Raw genomic sequence first — 20,445 nt, 5'->3', positions numbered from 1 at the left:
TTCACTTACATTCGCGATTCTTTTGCCGCTCTTGATCTCATTTTTCATCCTGGCGAAGGTGTGATAGTAAGAAGCAACGTACGTGATGATGGATTTTTCATCAGGCCGAGCAGTATCAACATCCTCCGCGTCCAACAATCGCGGAATTCCAAGTTCCGAATTGGCCACATCGAAAGCATAATTAAGATTATCGATATTTTTATTTTGCTGTAATTCTGACCAATTAACTAGGTCTGGTCTGTGAGCATGGATAAGGGCATTGAAACCAAGACCGCTTCTCCATGAACCTATAATCAACCATACATTTATGTATACATATGTACAAATTGTAAGTTAATTTCGTAATTAATACAGAATGCAAAATAATTGAAGCTGCTGCATTTACCAGTGAAATCTTGAATATTAACACCAGGATATCCATTAGTCTTCCTCTGACACCAGAGTAGTAGAGCATCTTTGGCCGATTTCTTTTCACTACTATCATTTTCTTCATCTACGTCAATCTCAATTTCTTGAATTTGGAATCTCAAGATAATAGTCCAGATTAAACCCAGTATCAATCTTGGATTTCCATCCACTATATCTTCTGCTCCTATACTCTCCAGACGAACCTACAAACCACAAGAAATCGATTAATATTATAAACAACCAAGCTCGAATATGTCTATCGTAATAATCATAATAATTAATCGGTAGACTATGGGTCTTATGATAAATTTATAGACACAAGTACGTACATAATGTATAATATGTAAAAATATATAAAATATCCGAGGCATAATCGCGTTACAATATTTACTAAACGAGACAAATCTTCATTTCTTCATTTGACACAAAGCTCATACAATGAAAAATCCCAAATATTTTGTATTAAAATCTCCAAAGATTACGAGATTAAAATGCCCAGAGGCTTTTCCAGAAATTACTTCATCAGCTTCCATTAAGTAGTCCATCAAAATTAAATCTAATACAACAGCTAAATATGCATAATCTAATAATCATTCCCACAATCCTTTCTATAATTTTATTTGAGCTTCCCCTTTCCTACACTAAATTGGAAACTTAAAGTTTCCAATTCTCTGTTCAGGTGAATGCAAACGTATAATATACTCATAGAGAATTTATGAGGAGGGATCGGTGGACTGCTAGCACAATGATAATTCGCATTCCAATGTGCACGTGTGCATAAATCTATGTGTACTCTTGCGCGCGCGTCCACGAGTAAGTAAAAGAGCGGAATGCACACTGGCTATTGGCATCGTGCGTATTGCGCAAACAGTGGGTCTTAATAGACGCCTGTGCACGAGCATCTTGCTATGATAAAACGGGCATGCATTCGCATTGCGTCATGTGAAAAGTAACAACTGCTAGACGGCCTTGGGTACAGCACATTGTGATAATGCACTTATTGAAAATAAAGAAGCCAGATATACAAGGTACTGGGTCATCCACTTCTGGTTGTCATAAACGTTCGAAAGTAGACATGAATAGACGTTAAATTGAATAATCACTGTCACTTTTAGCTTTGACAGTTGAAGAATATTTCTCCTGAAAGCTAACGAGGAAATCGAGTAACATATGCGCCACTTTCCTGGTAAGATAAACATGGAAGAATGTTTAATCTACGTGCCGTTATTTTTGCAGATTGAAGTATCCGCAGGCTTATTGGAGTGCAGAGCACAACGATAATATCGACAAAAGTGTCATGGATACTAAACTAATAACCTAACCTAGACAAACTTGTCTAGCTATCTAACATCGAAAATCGATCTCGTTGTATAAGGTTATAGATATAATTATATTTGACACTTAAAATATATTTAAAGGAGGCTATGCATTTGTAGGAAGGTACAAAGATCTATAGAATGCGCCTAATAAGCAATAGCATATGAAATATCCAAAGAATTGTACTCGTTATAATTAGACTCTGGATGTTTATGCAAAAAATGCGTACAATATAAAAAAATATATGAAATATTAAAAACATAGCACTTGTTATAATATTTAGCATGTGAAACGAATTTCTACATAGGTCCCATTTTCCCACTTGTGCTGATAAAAATATAAATTTGCACAAGCATTCGCAGTCCAATTATAATTATATATAGGATCTCAGTTGCATTCATAACAATATGGATTTGCGTAAACATTCGCGGTTTACTAATCGTTATTATAAAATAGGTAAGTAGCTATTATAAAATGGTATAATTTATTTTATAGTATAATTTCTAATTTATTTTATAGATTTAATAATTACGTAAATAGTACACAGTATACAACGTTTGTTTTCTTGTATTGTAATCATACAAGTGCATAACAAATATATTGTGCAACCAGGTTGATCTTGTAGAATGAAGTTGTAGCGGTGTTTCAACATCGACTTATGACTTCATTGATTCCTCCGACACGTTCGACGGAACGTTATGAACGACGATCCCGAAGAAACGCTCGTGGGCCAACAAACAGCTCGACTACGTTATTATACTTAATCGCGGTGTGCGCCCGAAGCGCGACGTTCTCGCGATTGCTGGAATGCCGTCCGATCACTTGTACCCGGTCTATCAAGGCCGTTGGGAAATGAAAATCGTTTCTTTCTGGTCGACTTATGGAATCCAAAACATGTGGGACATTAAGAATTTACGTGGACGGGGGAAAAGGCATCGATGGTAGGTAAACACGGGTCGGTATAAAAATAAAGTGCATCCTGAAGATGCAACCTGGTTCCACTGCGATATAACAGTTAACGATAAAATCAAATTGCACAAATGTGCACCAAATCGTACTTGTCGGTGAATTGGGTCGTTCACTTATAGATCGGTCGGTAATTTACCTACGTTCCATAACTGCATAAGCAGTTATTAAATATTTTATTAAATATTGGAAAATTCGCTACTACGCTGTTCAATTCCGGGTTGTAGAGAACGAGTACAAGAGATGTTATAATCGTTTGAAAACTTTTTTCTATAAAATGCGATAAAGTCGCACCTTCGTACCTTGAGAGTTTCAGACAAAAATAATCATATTCTAATTTTTTTTTTTTTGCGAATATATAGAGGATGATCAGTAATTCCTGGGTAGAGAGATTCTATGACTTGAAATAAGAGGAAAATCAAGAATAACACAATTACGCTAGTTTTGTTTCTGAGAAAATCGATGACTCCACTTGTACCATGAATACAATACCTGAAGCAGGGTGACCATCCTGTATATGGTTGGAAAATAGTTGGAAAAATGGTGTGAAAAATACCGTAAGTGGGAGGAACTAGGACAAAGGTACAGATTTTGAGTGATTAAATTTATGGTTTATTATGGTGATTCGTCGTAGTGAATTACCGCTTATATAAATATAGAAATGAGTGTCGCTGTTGATGACATACTGATGATATCATTGCAGATTGTCTCAACAAACTGGCAATACTTCTTAGTATAATTATAATTTATACTGTTTATGGTATACTACTCCAACAATACTCTTTAGTATTTTACTTATTAATATTTACTACGATTATTTCCATATTTCCCGTCCCATTTCTTTCCAAAGGAAGTTACAAAATGAGAATTTCGATACAAAGGATAAAATATCACGGCTGTCTTTGCTAATGCGAAGGTCTTTAAAGGAGAGATTAAGTAAAAGAGCTAAATGGTACCAGAAGACGATTTACCTTCATGACCACTCTCATTTACATACGGAAGTTATCTATTTCTCTAAGCGCGAGCATCGAACCATTACGTTCCATTTAATTAACAATGTGGCAGACAAGCTTCCACCTCGAAGCGCCTCGTAGATCGATGTTAACCACACGTTAGAATCAATCATCGTGCGTTCACCGGTGAAACGATTAGCTTACGATGAGTAAACAAATGTTTGAACGATGCGCATTACACGGCAGAGCAAATACGCTGCTTCCTGTCGCGTAATTTGTAGTCGTGACGCTCGCTTCGTATATGTAACGATCGACGCGGTCACACGATAATAACAGATTCAAGAATATTTGCATAATACCTACCAGAGTAGACGTTAACCACTTCGTTGTACCTTTTATCAATTTTGCCATCTAATATATTATCAGAACGTCGCTGCTACAAACTAGTGCGAATGTTCTACAGGATAGATCAGTTTGATAGAAGAGTAACTATCGTAGATGATGTACCATTATCAGTCATGCTTATGATCCCGTCACGTGAAACAACATAACAATTTTGTAATTTTGTTTATTTTCTTTTAGATCTACGATCAAAACTTGCATGATACTTATTTATCACAGATTTGTGGCAAACTGAAGAAAAAGAAGGCTAAATCTAAAGGTTTGAGTTCCTAAGAAATCAAGATAACTGCAACTCTCTCTTTTAAAAGTAACTAACTTAGAATTTATTAATAATTCATTTTCAAATAATGCTCTGCTTTCAGGCTTTCTACATTTTTCTACGTTAAACATGACCAATTCCAGCCACCGTTTCATGTCACGACGTTAGGATACAGTTACCCTTGCTCGCGATACAGATCATTTCACTTAACGCATTTCAACCACTCCTCGAGCATGCGGCAGCTAGTGATGGGATCTGAAACACTTCAAATCGTATCGCATCTGTATATTCAAATCACTTCAAACATGATTCGAAGCTTGAAACTCTTGATCATGTAGAAGGTCTTGAATCTTTAAAGTCTTGGCAGTCTTAGAAGTCTTGATCATCATGGAAACCTCGATCATCTAGGAAGTGTTGAAAATTGTGATCATTTTAAAAGCCTTGATCGTATTAGAAGTCTCGATCATCTTGTGAAATAAATGTATGTATGATAATTTGATCTTTCCAGGCGTTTTATAAACACTTGTTGTAGCTTGCAAAACTGAAACTAACAGCTTCAAAACGATCAAGACTTTCAAGACTTTAAAGACTCAAACTTATCAAGATTTACAAAAGAACTTTAAGCTTCGAATCATGTTCGAAGCTATCCGAATTTGTCGCCTCATATATAATACAAATTCGAAGCGATTCGAAGTGTTTCCAAGTCCCATCACTAGCCGCAATTCGTGCCTAATAACTGGGCGAACACGACAACAAATTGAAGGAGCCTTATTTTTGGACGACTATTATCTTCGTGCCTGTATTTCGCTACAATTTCATCGACACGTCCGTTAACCCAGGTACACACATTGACTGTCGAATTTCCAACCAGCCAAATTGCATACGATCACGTTATAAGCGTTCAGAGTATCAGCGTATGGTGTATGAATAATGAATGAGCCTCGGACTGCATAGTAAGACTGAGAATACGGTCTTATACGGTACTGTTACATCCAACGAAAAGGTGGGGTTGCACAGTTAAAACTCGTGCAACGAGACAGCCGGCCAATAAGCAGGCATAAAGACGACGGCGTTAAATAACCGGTACTCGTCCTATCGGCCGATTGCTTTTTGTTGTAGGCCATGGCACGTCAGCTCGAGGCTCGAGCACCACTCTGTCGACCAGCGAAACGGCTAATGTTCTTGTTTTTTTTTTTTTCTTGCCTTCTTTCTGTTTTCATTCTTCTTCTCCTTCACGTTCTTCTTCTTCTCCTTGTTCTTTTTTGCCTGATTCTTTTATTCTTTGCCGAGTTCGATCGAATCGAGAAAGATCGAAAGGACGCGTTCGATGGAAACAATTTTTTAACAAAGGACTCGATCGTGTTGCGTTTGTCTTATGCAGCATAAACGTGAAATATATTTAGGGAATCGTAAGAAAAGTATGTTTTGTAATAAGATGAAATTGTAATGTCTAATTTAGACATATTGTACAATATCTATGTTTTAGGTCAGGTTTCTGTATAAGAAGAAAATAGAGTCACTAGTCATTAGGGAATGTACTACAAACCTGCCTCACCAAGTAGCTACACATTCTGAGATAACACAAGTAATTTGTATCACACTGAAGCTAAGAATTTTTGATGCCATCTTGTAACCAAATGACGAGGAACATAATTATTATCGGAATTAATCCGAACAGATGCATTTATTAATCTATACACAGCATAAAATAGAGTTCCCGGTAAGCGCCTGTATGTTCAGGGCTAATTTCGAGGACCACTTGAAGAATTTCGATGCGGTGTTCTCGAGGAAGATTTAGATGTATGAAACATTAACCTACGACAAAAGGTAGCAAGAATAGAACATTAAGAATATGAACCACAGACAGTACACGGATATTCGTAACAAAACAGCGATCTTCTTCGTTGCGATCATGTTTAGAATCGCTGCCACAATATAGCGAGACGATATGATCCCCCCTTCGAGCAATGTCTTTCTCTTCTTGGTGCGCGGCATCTCAGAAGCTTCACGACTTCGTTGTGTGACAATCGGTGTTGTTTCACGGACTACGGAACATTTACCGAGCCAATAAAGATTCACGAGATTGTCAGCCATATTATTAAAAAAGATTATATACACATAATACATATTATAGTATATCATAATTACAAATATTCAACTCGCAAATAGGAGAACATTTATTACAATTCGTGTTAAATTCGATTCTATTCGCACTGAAATTTTTCCATCGGCGTATACAGCTGACACAACGTCATTTAAAAGGACATAAACGCCTCCACGGAATGCGTTTATCCCAAGTCAATAAATTCATGCTCAAGATCGATATCGTGTGCATTTAACGTCTCCCATAAACTATCGAATCTTACACGGTGAACTAGTTCCGTTGACCAGGTAACGAGCATTGATCGATTAATTCCATCAGCATTGCTTTGCAGCAACTTTACGCATCATTTTCTTGTTAGACAGGTTGCCTCGGCCATCCTGCACGGATATACGTAAAGTCGACGTCCTTAAATGCATCATGCGTCTCGTAATACTCATCCGATTATCCGTTCATTCATTTCGCTTAATTGCCCACACCGTTATCAGACGGGTTAAGCTGAACGTCTGAGGAACGCTGTATCTTCGGTTGTTTTATAAAAAGACAAGTTTATTCATATACGGATCACGTTATGATAATGTGCGATTAAATTCATATATAGGTAACTATGCTTGCAGAGGCAAGTGAGACTAGTTATGGAATGTGTGAGAGAGGATGTTGAATCACAGGCTGAAGCTATAATTACGTACAAGGATTATGGAGAAAATAGTAAAAAGAATAAATTATAGTAAATACACCACCTTTAATATTTCTTTAAATCTTCTTAACTGCAGTACATTTAAATTAGTTATCGGTCTATTAGCAGGGACTATCCTAGATCTTTGAAATTAATAAACCGCGTTATTTACACTTCATTTTCCTGAAAATATACAGTGTAATACACATATGTATATCCCATTGATCTCATAATGTAGTACATTAACATCAGTTACTAAAAAGAAGTTTCCATGTAGAAATTAATGAACAACTTTATTTTCGTCTCAATTTCCTGAAACGATGCAAAGCAAAGAAACGAAATTAATACCAGTGTGATAAACATATTACAGTAAACAACAGGGTTCGCAGACTGTACGAAGCCAATGAAATGGTACTAGGCATTCTTAATGCATTTAACGTGGAATGCAACTCCTACGTTCCCTGCATCGACCGACACCGTGCTACAACTCGCCTGTGAACTCGCTCGTTTCGTCCGACGTTTACTGGCTAAAATGTGACCGCTACAATATAGCGTGCAAAAACGTGCACCGTAACCGGCGATACGATCGTTATTCAATAATTTACAGCTGGGTGGTCTACGTATAAGTCGCGCAAGTCAAGATGAAAATCGATTACCGCTTTTGTAAGAAGCTCATGTCTGATGAAAAGGGTAGTAGGTAGATTGGGGCAGCAAGAATCACTGACTGCTTATGAAGAAACAAATTGGAATCTCATTGTGTATGCTTGTTCGCGTGTTGACTTTGACGGAAGTGATCCCAACATGCTTTGAAAGCATTGCATTATAATCTGACTTTAATCAAGATGATCACAAATCTATTGTGACTATTAGATCACAATGTAAGATTATGGACCTGATTACGATGGCTTGCTAATGGCAATCTCCATAGCGTGGTTTTGGATAGATTAATCATTCGTGTCACAATAAAATACAACGAAATCTCAAAGCAACTTGTTATCGAAGATATTGAACAACGATGATAATTTGAGGTCTCGACTCCACCGAAGCAAACAACAAGCAACCTTCTGTTCTCTTCTTTTGTTGCTGCGTATTCCAAAACATTTCCAACATGCAGCAACTTACAGAAACATTTTGCCCACATTGAAGTAATTGTGATTTTTCGAGAAACATGGAACAGCAACAAAAAGATTCACAATGTTGTTTTAGTGAAGACGTGGCTTAATGATATTGATCTATGATTCTAAATCTACAGTATGACAAAAGATGTATGTAAATAATTGCTATTCATTTTAAAAACACTATAACTAGTCGAATTCCAAATTCTCACTTCTGCATTAAAAAGTTGCAAAGAAGATTTAAAGGTAATCTAAAATATTAAAGGAGAATACACGTATCAGGACTTGCTATTCTCAAAAGCACTCAAAAGTTACGAAGAAGACCTAAGAAGTATGTAAAATGATGTTAGGATATCTAGAGTACAAGAAGAAAAGACATAAAGAAGAAGATAGGAAAAATGGTCCAGGAAGCTTAATGGCGACAACCGGAGCTCGAATTACGCGGAACGTCCAGTGGTACAGGTTTAACGGTAAAAGCGGATAAGCGACTCATCCGTGGTGCTTGTACGATTCCTTAAACGATGACGAAACATCGAGAATCATTCGTGTTGCACCGCGTGCGCTGCACGGTCACGATCAGGAATGTCCTTTCGCGAGCTGACGTTCGCGTGCCTTCGATCCACATTCCGCAGTCCTGCCAAGAATGCGCATCGCCAGTTGTAAACGATGCCGTAGAAAAACCGCTACATGGCCCGACTTAAACAAGGGGGGGAAAGAGAGAGGATAGGGAAAAGTCTAGTGGATGAAAATTACTAGCGAATTTGAAACATGCTTGCCCCTTTGATCTCTATACTCTCTGATAGCGTTACCCGATCATGATTATTTTCACTTGAATGACGCTAATTCAGCAAGTTTATTTGATTTCTCTTGGTATGTGAAGTTAGGATTCATGATTATAGAGAGATAGTAGAGAGAGTTCTTACGCATGTAATTTTGCGAATAATGTGAGAAAGGATTTCAGACAAAATATTATTTAGTATTTTTATATTTTTTCTACGTAGTAGCAATTATCTTGAAGAAGTTAGAATTATAATTTGGCGAATTGAAGAAGTAAGAAGAGATGATTGAGGTACTTCGTTAAAAAAGATTTATAGAGATTCATCTAGAAATCGTTGTCGTTCGAACTAATCATCGTGAAGATATGAGATCCCATGTAAATAAAGATATTCGTATTATGCTTGATAAAATACGTTCCAAGAAACGAGCGTTTCTTCCTTATCAATTTTAACGACACATACCGCTATAATACTTGAATATGTAGTAAGACCCATGTCACTTTTATATCACAGCATCGAAGCGTCAGTAAATGGATTTTATTACACGAGGCAGCGCGTGAATACGAAAAATTCGCAATTCCTCCGAGTCGTCAACTCACTAAACGTGAAACTTATCTCCTGAGGAACACAATTAACTCACTTCTTTCTCCCCTTTCTTTGCAGTAAAGATGCAATTTTTGCCATAAAAAATATTATATAGATATATATCGTCTGCTTATTTTTATGCAAATGGCTTCATTTTTTAAAGATTTAATTTATCGCCTGATCTTTCTTAAGTAATTAGTATGGGAAATTTAATTATCAATCTTTGGTAATTTAACTGACTGAGTAATAAAGATAAGAATTATTAAGTACACAAGTAATTACTGAGTTAATTTCCACAATTTCTTCTTTTTACGTCGCTTATACAATTAACTCAACAATTATCTACAGTGATCTTTTTGTCCTTCACTTTTTGCACATTCCAATTAACATAAAAAAATAACAAACCACAGGTGCAAACCACGAATGTTATGCGATGTTTTAACCAGAAGTACCTTGTACGGTTATAGAGCACAAGGTTGATCGAGAAGCCTTCAACAATACCCAGAGAATACATCACTACGAAACAAATAAATCAGCTTTCGTAATGATGAACCGACCGAGGAACGCTGTTCCAGTCTCTGACCAGCAATTCCGCAATATTTCGTTCCTGGCCAATGGCAATGCAACCAACTGCAGACGATGCTATCATAGCAAACCTAAGACGATGAAGTTCTTTCTTGCTGAAGAATTCAATATTCTGTTCACGTTAACCACAAGTTTGCAGATTATCATTAAATCACAAACTATACAATATTAAATCTTTCTCTAATCTATATTCTATTCCTTCAATAAATCACACGCATATAAAATTGTAATAAAAAGGAAAGATAGTAACTGAAAAAAAATTTACAACGCTCTTTAGAATAGTTTAAGATCGTTTAGCAGCGTTTATGTACCTTGCAATAAGCTGAAATTTATCAAGTTACAGAACAGTTCAAAAAATTCAAATTGCCGGAGTGTTTTAGAGGTTATGTGCAAGAAACGTAATTCCATTTGCAACGGGATATGAAACAGTATCGAACAACGCGTTGAACAGCTGGCCAACGAGAACCAACCGCGAAGATCAGCAAAGAGGTGGATATCTGTTAGAAAGAGGTTGGGGCCGCGTCCTTTCGGTTTTACGACCGTTTCGCGATGTTGATGGCCCACTGGCCGTTTCTACGAGGCAACTATTCCGACAGAATCGTAAATACAGGGAAACTGCCATAGCGAGGGCGAAATAGGAGTGTACAGCCTGTACAGGTCGTTCTAGAACAGTGACACTTTATATAAATATTTTTTGACCTCATATATTATGTATTATTGGTTCTTTGTATTGTTTAATTGAAACACCCTATACAATTGTTGATATAGATACGTACTCTCTAATTAATTTCCAAGATAGTCTATATATCCCGATCATTTATATCAATGTCTCTTTAATTTTGACTATTCCACTTAAATTTACAGTATACTACATGAAGCGCTCTATAGAAATTAAAATTGAATTAACTCCAACCAACCAAAATGCAGAGGTTTTATCTAACAAGAGTATAAATAAGAATCTGTAGTTTTGATATTTAAAATTTTTATATAAATTCAAACGTGAAAGTATCCAAAGAATGAAAAACGGTTACTTAATGTTTGTAGTAGAAGATAAAAAATTGTTCAAGGACACATAGGAATGACTGCCCACACTATAACCATACATTCAGTTTTAAGCTTTTCTATAAGCTTCTATGGCTAAATAAGATAATGTGTGCAACACTAAAACAGTTTGTAAATCACTTCACACATGACTGTGTAACTCTAACCAAATCTAACCTAAACTTAATTCAACCAAACCAGCCTAACTATGTACGTGTTATGTATATACATGACATCACGTATGATACTTGGAATGTCCTATGTAACTGGAAGCATCTCAATAAACTATCATCTCAAAACATTTATACAAAATCTAAGCACTTCAATTAATTCTATATATCTACATTTCTGTATCACCTTGTATATAAGTTTTCATTTGAACACGTGTGGCCAAAATTTTGAAGCGTCCTGTACTGCTTTCTCTGACGGGTGCTAAAAAGAGAAACTTGGGAAATGCATACGAGGTCACCGGCATAAAATCATGGTTAACTTAAAAACCGAATATTTATGAACCTCGTCGGCCATTAATATCGATTGTTTATAGGGCAATACGTACACACGGAAGAACCGTAAGCCATCCACAATTTATCGAACTGTTAATCAACCTAACCTCTATCTTAATTTTTAACAACCACTTAAACACTTTTTATTATACATCTTACATTCACAAGTCAATTTCCTTTGTTAAAGGAAATAAATCGTGCAATATTTCAGAAGTGTAGTGTGCACCGGATATAGGACAGAATACCGGAAGAGGACGAGTTCCGACGATAATTGTTCCACCACAAAATCGATCGTGACTCACGACGACATTAAGTCAGGCATCCTACGTAAATCCTGCGTTTCATTATACAATTCTCGGTGACATCATTAATTTATCTTTAAAAAGCATGAATCTTTCTTTCAAGACCGCTATAAATCAACATTTGACGTAATCGTAAATCATCGTTATAAATAAAAGACAAGATATTCATACTCATTGTATCATGTCATTCCATAAATAATGTACTTTACATTTTGAATTTCTATGAAAAAAACATTAACTGGCGAAGTAATTTAAAAATTCACAATTATTATAGAAATGTGACAAATGATTTTGCCCTGGCAACCATGTTGTCTTTGTGTACCACAAACGATTCTGATTGTTTCGACGGCTACTTCTCTACGATGAAAATAATGACGGAAGCATACAATGGCGAACATGTGCCTTGTCAGCGTTCATTATTAAGTTTGCGAAATATGAATTTATTTATCGAACCATAAACTGTTGTATTTCTCTTGATATATAGAATTACTGATCTCATTAACGAAAAAGAAATTTGGACAAATTTCCAAGATCACCACTCAATTTTTAGCGTTATCTAAACCTGACAACGAGAACTTTAGAGAATAGACAAATGTCTAATAATATCACAGCAGATTGCGATTTTTACAAAATGCAATTCCAATTGATGAACAACTCTTTTCAATGCCGCAAAATCCGATATTCTGTTTATTAACTGCATTTTAACACATTCAGAAGTAATTGCAAAAATTCTCTTGATCTTCGCACTATGTCCCTGTTCCAATTACTCCCGCAGCATTAACTCGGCTAATAACTGATAACACCAGATCGTTCCAATTAATTGTTTACCGAATTCCTACGTCTATCGTGGTCTCAAAACAAAGGTTATCACACGATTATTCGATATTTTTGCGCTGTTAAATATACAAGGTGTTCAAAAAAAAAGACATTCAACATTTGTACAGTACATAAGACACACCATACTGAACCAAGAAGATTGTTAGTAAACACAGGTCAAAAGCTCGACCGTTTTCGAGATATATACATTTCTTTATGTTAGCATCATGATTGACTTATTGGCTTCTACGTGCCGTATGCGACGTATACCTCAGTGTTTACGAACCACGTTCTCAATATCCTCTATTGGGCCTTTTATTATAGACGTAACTATTTGAAAAGCAAAGTGCATTCTTCGCTGATAAGTGACCGAAGAATTACATAACCGAATCCAGCATGCTTGTTGAATAATTCGTCAGAGATCTGGAATTTTTAAGAGAAATCGCGACTTTGCAAGATGAAGATGCCAAGCGTGTACGGAAATGGAAGGAGGACGTATGGAACAGCTTCTGTAAATATCAAGAACTCAATAAGTAGTGAAAGAATCATGATACTAATATATAAAAATATTTATATCTCAGAAATGGTTGAGCTTTCGACCTATATGTATTAAGTTTTTTTTATTCAGTACGGTGTATCCTATGTACTACATAAATAATGAATGGTCTCTTTTTAACACTTTGTATAATCTGCGACAAGTCACTCTGATTCCTTGCTCCTTTCACGATAATTGCTAAGAAATGCAAGTCACACGTTCCTCTGGCTGCACTTTCACCGAAACTTTTTACTCGATCCTTTCAACGAGTCCGCTTTTAATTACGCGTACATGGAAAAATATAAATATATTCTTTCACTCATCGGTTTCTTGTTGGTTAAATGATGTAACACGTGTGAATCTTGGTAGTTCTTTTGCAAGATGGCGCAACTAATGCGAAATTATGAATAGGCTATGTTACAATATGAAGTAAGGTTAGGAACTTAATTGTACAGGGTGATTCAATTAAGATTTCTATAGTACATTCATATGTTTCTAGACTCGTGATTTTGATTCGATGAATCAATGATTGTTTAGAAGCAGCAGGTTATCAAATCTGCACTATTTTTCAGATCATAATTTATCAACATTAACAAAAAATTAGATGTTTATGTACTTACACATTTATAGAAAAGATATGTGGAAAAATGTATAAAATATCCATGTTCTATATGTTTGGTTGTTTTTAGATTCGAAAGTCTCGGGCGCCAGGAAAATAATAATTTATTTAAATAGCTTACGATTACGATTTATTTTTATTTGACCAATACCAATCCAATCCAGTTGCTGTATAATCTTTAGGCTGATTTAAATTGGTACGATTTCACTGATCCTAATCGTTCATATTGAAAGAAAATAATTTAACTTTCTGAAAAGATATTTTTACTTCCTGACAAGATGGATACTCCTCATTTAAAAAAAAAACTAAAACAAAAATAATCATTTTGAATCTCACGGGCTCCCAGTTTCAAGAGTTCCGAAACACAAAGCTTCGGGTTCGAGTTTCGTGAATATTCCAAAATCTAAAAATCCCATCTCGATCTATCTCTGGTTAAAACGCTATTCCTGATCGACATCATTGAATTACACTTTCTGTGAGTGAAACATCAGGAAAGAAGTGTCATTGAGTGTCCACAGACAGTCAGAAGCGTCGGCTGAAGGTGTGGACAGGCTCGTAAGAGCGGTTCTTCGTGGCGGAACAGCGTCTAACGCGAAATGATCAGCACACGAGCAACGTATGTGCCGTCTGGTTTCATTTCACATCTGCGGGACTCACGGTCTAGCAAGTTTCGCCTCGGTCGCTGACCCTTACTTCTCTCTTTCTCTTCATGTCTCCCTGTTTCGCTCCTTTGATCCTGCCTCCAGTTCTGTCCTCCTTCCAGAGATCTCCTCCTCCCTCTGTCTTTAATTGTACCCTTCGATTTCGATCCCTTTCGTTTATCCGTCGCGAGATCCTTCTATTCGGGTCTCGAATCGATCCTTAACTCTTTAATTTAAAGGGTCTGTTGCAATCGAGATACAGACTCACCTTCGAGTAATTTGAGTAAGCCAATAAAAACCAACTGAACATCGATCAAAATGAAATCACTTTTCGTACGTGTTATTGATTCATAATTAACTGATATTCGTAGCAAACTCCTAATTGGAGAAGATATGAGACGAAGTGCAAACAAAAATTACACTAACGCTCCATATATCCAAACTTGAGGAGATCATCAATTCTCCTTGCTACCAATTATTTTTCGTTTACATAATAGAAGCTCGCATTTAGATAAGAGAATTCAACCAACAAAAGTTCTGTTAATCGCTCATTAATTAAAGTTACCAACAAATGAAGTTCCTACTGTATTCCTAACTGAATACTAAACTGCAGATAAAGACTAATTAAAAGAGAAACGTCTAGAATTGGCTTACGTTTTTCAACAAGGCAATATAATTAAAATATGATAATTGATTGTAAACTACTTCCAAATAAATAAAGGAAAAGAATCTCAGGTATCCCAAAAACCAAAAGAATCCAACACTCTAATATCTCAATATTCCAATAATCCTTTAAATCAATATTCCAGCATTGTAAACTCACCCTAAATAACCTATCTATGACGCGTTGTACAATATATTTTAGAACCATTTCAAAACAAAAATTATTAGCACTAAAAATCCTAAAATTCCTCCTTTTTCTCAGACCGTACCTACGTTACTCCTCCCTTATCCTTGAGATTAGACATTGAGAAATATTACCCTTGTACGTATAGTTATTTCAAGCTGCAAGGGGACTACGGTTTCTCCGAATGGCCCGAGGCTACCTCCCTAATTACTGTCGGCTCCGATTCTTTCGGTCATGGGAACAGCCCCTAGAGCGAGAGCCATCCACGTTTTAGACGCAGTTATCTTGTCAGAGCCTTGGGTACATAGTTACAGAATGCTCCACGAACACTATCCTGCAATCCTGCAGCATAATGTTCTCTATATCCTCCTTATCATCATTTGCATTCTTTCAAAGCTCCAAATTCCGTGTCTTTGTTTCTCTTTCTACAATACAATGAAAATGTACTTTCACAGTATGACTTTCCTACATTGTTCAGCTATATTTTTTCTGAGTTTTCCTCAACTATTCAATACAAACTACATATCGTTGAAAGGCTCTTGAATTTTCATTTCATTTTTGTATCTTTAAAAAATTGTTCGAGTGTAAGAGAAGCATATAAAAATCATCATTCCAAAAAAAAAAAAAAATGACGCTCCTTCGGCTTATTGAGCAAGATGTTAAAATCCAAGAAATCGAAAACTATAGTAGTCGAAACAAATTCATCATAGTTAAAAATAACAATCACGACGTGTTCATGAATTAGCAGTAAATAATACATGTACTTTGTATTCCAAAGGAGAATCTTACAGATTTACGTAGGTGATATGCTGCTGCACGAATTACATATTTGTGGAAATATTTATTATTAGGCAAAGAGTTACAAACAATTTTCATATATTTTTCTATTCGTTTATCTTATCACAATGTTATTACTGGGGCTGCGATAATACAGAACTTTTAAGGAACAAAGCAACAGTATGGAAAATAAGAGAATTTAACCATAAGGTAGATGTATTCTATGCAGCAATGTACAACATATAAACCGAAAGCTCCAACGTTGATTACGAACAGGTACATAAATTTAATGCTCGCCTAAGATCACGTCCGCATATTTTACACTTTTTATACGCGATTAGCAAGATGCTTTACGTAACGAGGTTGCCGCGAATCGCGTAACATGAGCGGTAATAAACACGCGCGAAACATGTCCTTTCCACGAATAACTTTCCATCCGCGAATTACCCGCTTGATAAATTCGTCATTTGATAATAAGAACAAAAGAGATTATCAACATTTCTGGATTAACGATTCGGAGAATTAAAAAGAATTTTTCGTAATTAATACAACATTTCATATTCTTAAAATTTCTTCTGATTTTGGACACTTATTTTTTAAATATCACAAAAATGTTATTTCTTTGGAAGAAGATGCGTTCCCTAACAGAAATATTCTTCTTTGCTAAATCCAACTTCTCTTTTGATGTATAATAATTTTATCTAGCTAAACCGCTTGCCATAATTCTATTTAACTAAGCTAGTTAGAAATTTATTAATCTATACCTAATTATTATTTAATAATAAACCCAAACACTCTACAACTGAAAATCTGTAATCCCTAGTTTAAATTGATTTTAATTTTAATTTAAGAATATCCCTAACATTTCTCCAAAGGACTAAAAAACCACGAGTGTTTTCTATTTCTCCTTCCAGACTTAATATACAATATTTTCATCTGGTAAAAAATAGCTATAATGTGTCAACTTATCAATCAGACGCCCCAAAGTGTACTTGATAAACGACCACGATTGGTTCAACAATGACATATTCGAGTAACAAGTCTCGAATGATAATTTGAAACGATATGTGTAGAGGAATGACAAATGTCGAAATCTGGGGACAACCACACCCAATCGAATTTGGCACGCGAATCAATCACCATAGTCTGTATATATAGTCGCTTGGTTCACCGAGTGATGACGGGCGATATCTCCCACCAGGATCATTGGAAAGGACGCGGCTATTTCTGGAAGGTGATCCTCGGCTAATGCAAACACATTCCATAAACGTCCCAACGATTTTTCATCCGGTTTAGAAAGTGAGGGAAAATCGGCTAACGCGACGAATTTCAAACCTGCAAATCGCGAAAGTATTTGACGAAAGTTCCGTATTTGGCAAAACTGATACGTGGAATGTATGCGGAAATGCGGATTTTCTTTTCTTCCAATCGATTCTCTGCTTTTATAAGAAACCATTTCTGATTGAATTTCAATGACAATCTTTTCTAATTTTCTTCTTACATTTGGACTATAGAGATCCCTAGAATCCTAGGGAGAACCTAGATTCCCTAGATATAATATTGCCTTAATTTTAAAGTATATGAGAAAACAATTAATTTAAAGAACGCTTAAAATATTATATGATTCGTTATAAATTGTTTAAGCATCTAAAATGTTATATTTAATGTTGTTTTTATGATATTTTTGTTAGAGATAAAGTGATAATAGATTTCTGTTAATCAAAAGGTTCTCTTTAAAAAGTACAAAATATATTGCATACCGATTTTAACATGGTAATTCATTATTATTCTTATCATCGAAATTGCATAATAATCTTAGTCATGTATAATGTATAGTGTTTGGGTGTACTTCTCATAGTCGATACACCATACGCCATAGAAGTTAGAAAAAACATCCTACGTGAACGCGGAACTTGCGGCGAAGCCCTACAAGTGCAAAGTCCTCGTGAATGGCCTCTATGCTTCGTAGCTTATGACATAATAGTTTTATGTATGCTGCATATGGCGCGACGTAATGTAGTTACGGGATCGTGGGCGCAAGATGCGTCTGAAAGACGTTGCTTCTAAGTATTGTGACTTTTATAATTTATTCTTGTCGTATGACTTGGTAAACCAAAGGAAACCGTTGCAAACTGTTTAGTCTCTCCAGAATTTTACATAGAATATTCTACACTTTCGTGATCTCTGTGCTTCTCTTAAGGATTCAAAGCCCTAGGTTGTGAATTTCCCTAGATCTTACACTGCTCAAGGAAATCGAAGATTTTTTAGACTTCATATTTATTAAGGAAACCTAAAATCCTATTATACTTCAAATTTTTCTAGTTCTTAACCTTCGATCTTCAAAGATCTTGGATTTTTCCAACAGGTACAAATTTCTATATTACCGAGATCTCAAATTATTCTTTCGAAAGAAGAAACTCCAAGGTTTTTATACTTTATATTATAAACTAAAATCCTATATTTAAAAATTTCCTAAATTTTACGTTCTTCACTTCTCTAGAGACATCGAACGCTACACGTGTGCATAGCATTTATGATTTGCCCAAGAAAGATGATCACAATCAATCTCCCATTACCGGAAGTAGCAGCCACGCGTCGCTTATCTCACCTTTTCTCTTACGGTTTCACGTGTTTATTCTTCTGATTTTGTAGTGCTCTTAAAATTCGCGAAACTAAATCACTTTTAATTTTCATGTCTGGCATCATTTACACTTAACCGTAATTAGTCAGTTACTTGAATAAAACGGCTGATAGCTCAAGTGTAACGAAACGATCGAGCAAACACGAGTCGGATGCCAGATAATATATATAGCCATTTATTAATGTTCACGGTGAGGAAAAGCCTCGCCGGTAGAAAATTTCAATTTTCTCTTACGTAACAGAGCCACCCCTTACATAATCTCATAATCGAATGTAACGCTGTCGCGAAATAAAGAAGACAATCGTGAAAGCGTGAGAATTATTTCCTACGTCCTCTCTAACGAACAATTAGATACATCGATGTAGTGAACAAAGCTACTAGGATCTATACCTCCGGGAGAAATTTTCTAATCTTACCTAGGAAGATGTTGAACATGATAATTTGTTCATTTATGAAGATATCTTAAGATTAAGAGGAAGACTTCAAGAGAAGTTAACTGTCAAGTCGTTTTTGTTTGATTATGCTAGGAACTGTAAACTTTTAGTGTAAATATAACCGTTGCAAATATTGAAAGGTTGATGCAAAAGTTATCAAAGATTAGTAATGATGACTGTCAATGAAAACGCTCGGTTTTATAATGTTAATTTTAAAGTATAATTTTATGTTCTTCTAGAAAATATGGAACTTTGTATTTCGAGTTTCCTTAGATATTATTTTTTAGATTTACCTAAATTCTTCTAGAATCATTTTCTAAAATTAGAAATATATAGGGATCCCTAGAATCATAAGTATCCCTAGAATCATAGGTATCCCTAGAATAATAGATTTCCCTAGATATAATATTTTCTTAGAAAACTTAAAATATTTTTTAAATTCTCATGTGACTATTTGTGGAATAGAAACAAAATGTATATGTATTTGAAATACACCTTCGAAATACGTAGAAAGATGAAGTTCATTTGAATAGTATGTGGGAAAACGATTAATTAATTCTACCTTTGTGTGAAGAAACGCCAGAGATTTGTTCACGTTCTCGATTTTGTGCACCCGCATACGACCATTGTTAGGTTTGGCCAATCGTTCACCGGAGATGATCTCTAGCAGTTTTAGTAATTTCTTGCCGTCCGCTAAATCCGTGAATAAATCCTCCACTTCCATGCGTGCCTGCGAAGTGAAAGTAATCGATTCAACAAGTCCCCGGATTCCTTCCTATGTAGATATTCTAGCGACCCTAATATGACGTGTGTCATTCTTATAAATATCTTAGGTATTTTTATAAATATCGTATCATCTACATTTTCTAATTACTTTTTTACCATATTTTTTCAAATTATTTTAATGTCTTTTAAAAGCAATTGAAAAATGTTGTATTCACACAAAAGTAGGCCATTCTTACAAATATCTTTAGTATTGTTATATTTTAATTTTAATTATTTTAATTATTTTCAATTATTTTTTAACAATTTTTAAAAAATTATTTACAATTTTTTCCAGGCAGTAGAAAGATAACGTATTCGAAAAATTAAAAGATATATTCTCTTAAGAATTACTGTCTCTTTTATAATATCGGAAGTTATATA

The 20,445-nt window shown here is 35.4% G+C and overlaps 1 protein-coding gene and 2 long non-coding RNA genes across 16 annotated transcripts in view; 2 read left to right on the top strand and 1 right to left on the bottom strand.

Annotated features, from left to right (window-relative positions):
* Nucleotides 1-20,445, bottom strand: part of LOC122570039 (spectrin beta chain, non-erythrocytic 5) — a 57,653-nt gene that overhangs the window by 15,422 nt on the left and 21,786 nt on the right. For all 3 annotated transcript variants that reach the window (XM_043731852.1, XM_043731849.1, XM_043731851.1), the window contains exons 3-5: nt 19,862-20,029; nt 386-611; nt 10-287 (exon numbers count right to left, since the gene is read on the bottom strand). In XM_043731852.1, coding sequence (XP_043587787.1) covers nt 10-287; nt 386-611; nt 19,862-20,029 — 672 coding nt within the window. The remainder of the gene's footprint in view (nt 1-9; nt 288-385; nt 612-19,861; nt 20,030-20,445) is intronic.
* On the top strand, nt 1,153-4,551 carry LOC122570048. 11 transcript variants are annotated; one of them, XR_006317663.1, is made up of 7 exons: nt 1,165-1,436; nt 1,524-2,181; nt 2,245-2,666; nt 3,054-3,273; nt 3,395-3,643; nt 4,227-4,305; nt 4,409-4,549. It is a non-coding gene; the product is annotated as an uncharacterized LOC122570048 (long non-coding RNA). The 11 variants fall into 11 exon arrangements; XR_006317658.1 differs by having other exon boundaries at nt 1,153-1,436; nt 3,395-4,353; nt 4,409-4,547; XR_006317660.1 differs by having other exon boundaries at nt 1,154-1,436; nt 3,395-4,305.
* LOC122570049 lies at nt 4,575-7,334 on the top strand. 2 transcript variants are annotated; one of them, XR_006317666.1, is made up of 3 exons: nt 4,575-5,723; nt 5,792-6,696; nt 6,772-7,334. It is a non-coding gene; the product is annotated as an uncharacterized LOC122570049 (long non-coding RNA). The 2 variants fall into 2 exon arrangements; XR_006317667.1 differs by having other exon boundaries at nt 6,768-7,334.

Source organism: Bombus pyrosoma, linkage group LG8 (assembly GCF_014825855.1).
Source record: "Bombus pyrosoma isolate SC7728 linkage group LG8, ASM1482585v1, whole genome shotgun sequence".
NCBI classification, from domain to species: domain Eukaryota; kingdom Metazoa; phylum Arthropoda; class Insecta; order Hymenoptera; family Apidae; genus Bombus; species Bombus pyrosoma.
The sequence above is the reverse complement of the archived record's forward strand: the minus strand, read 5'-3'. Positions and strand labels throughout refer to the sequence as shown.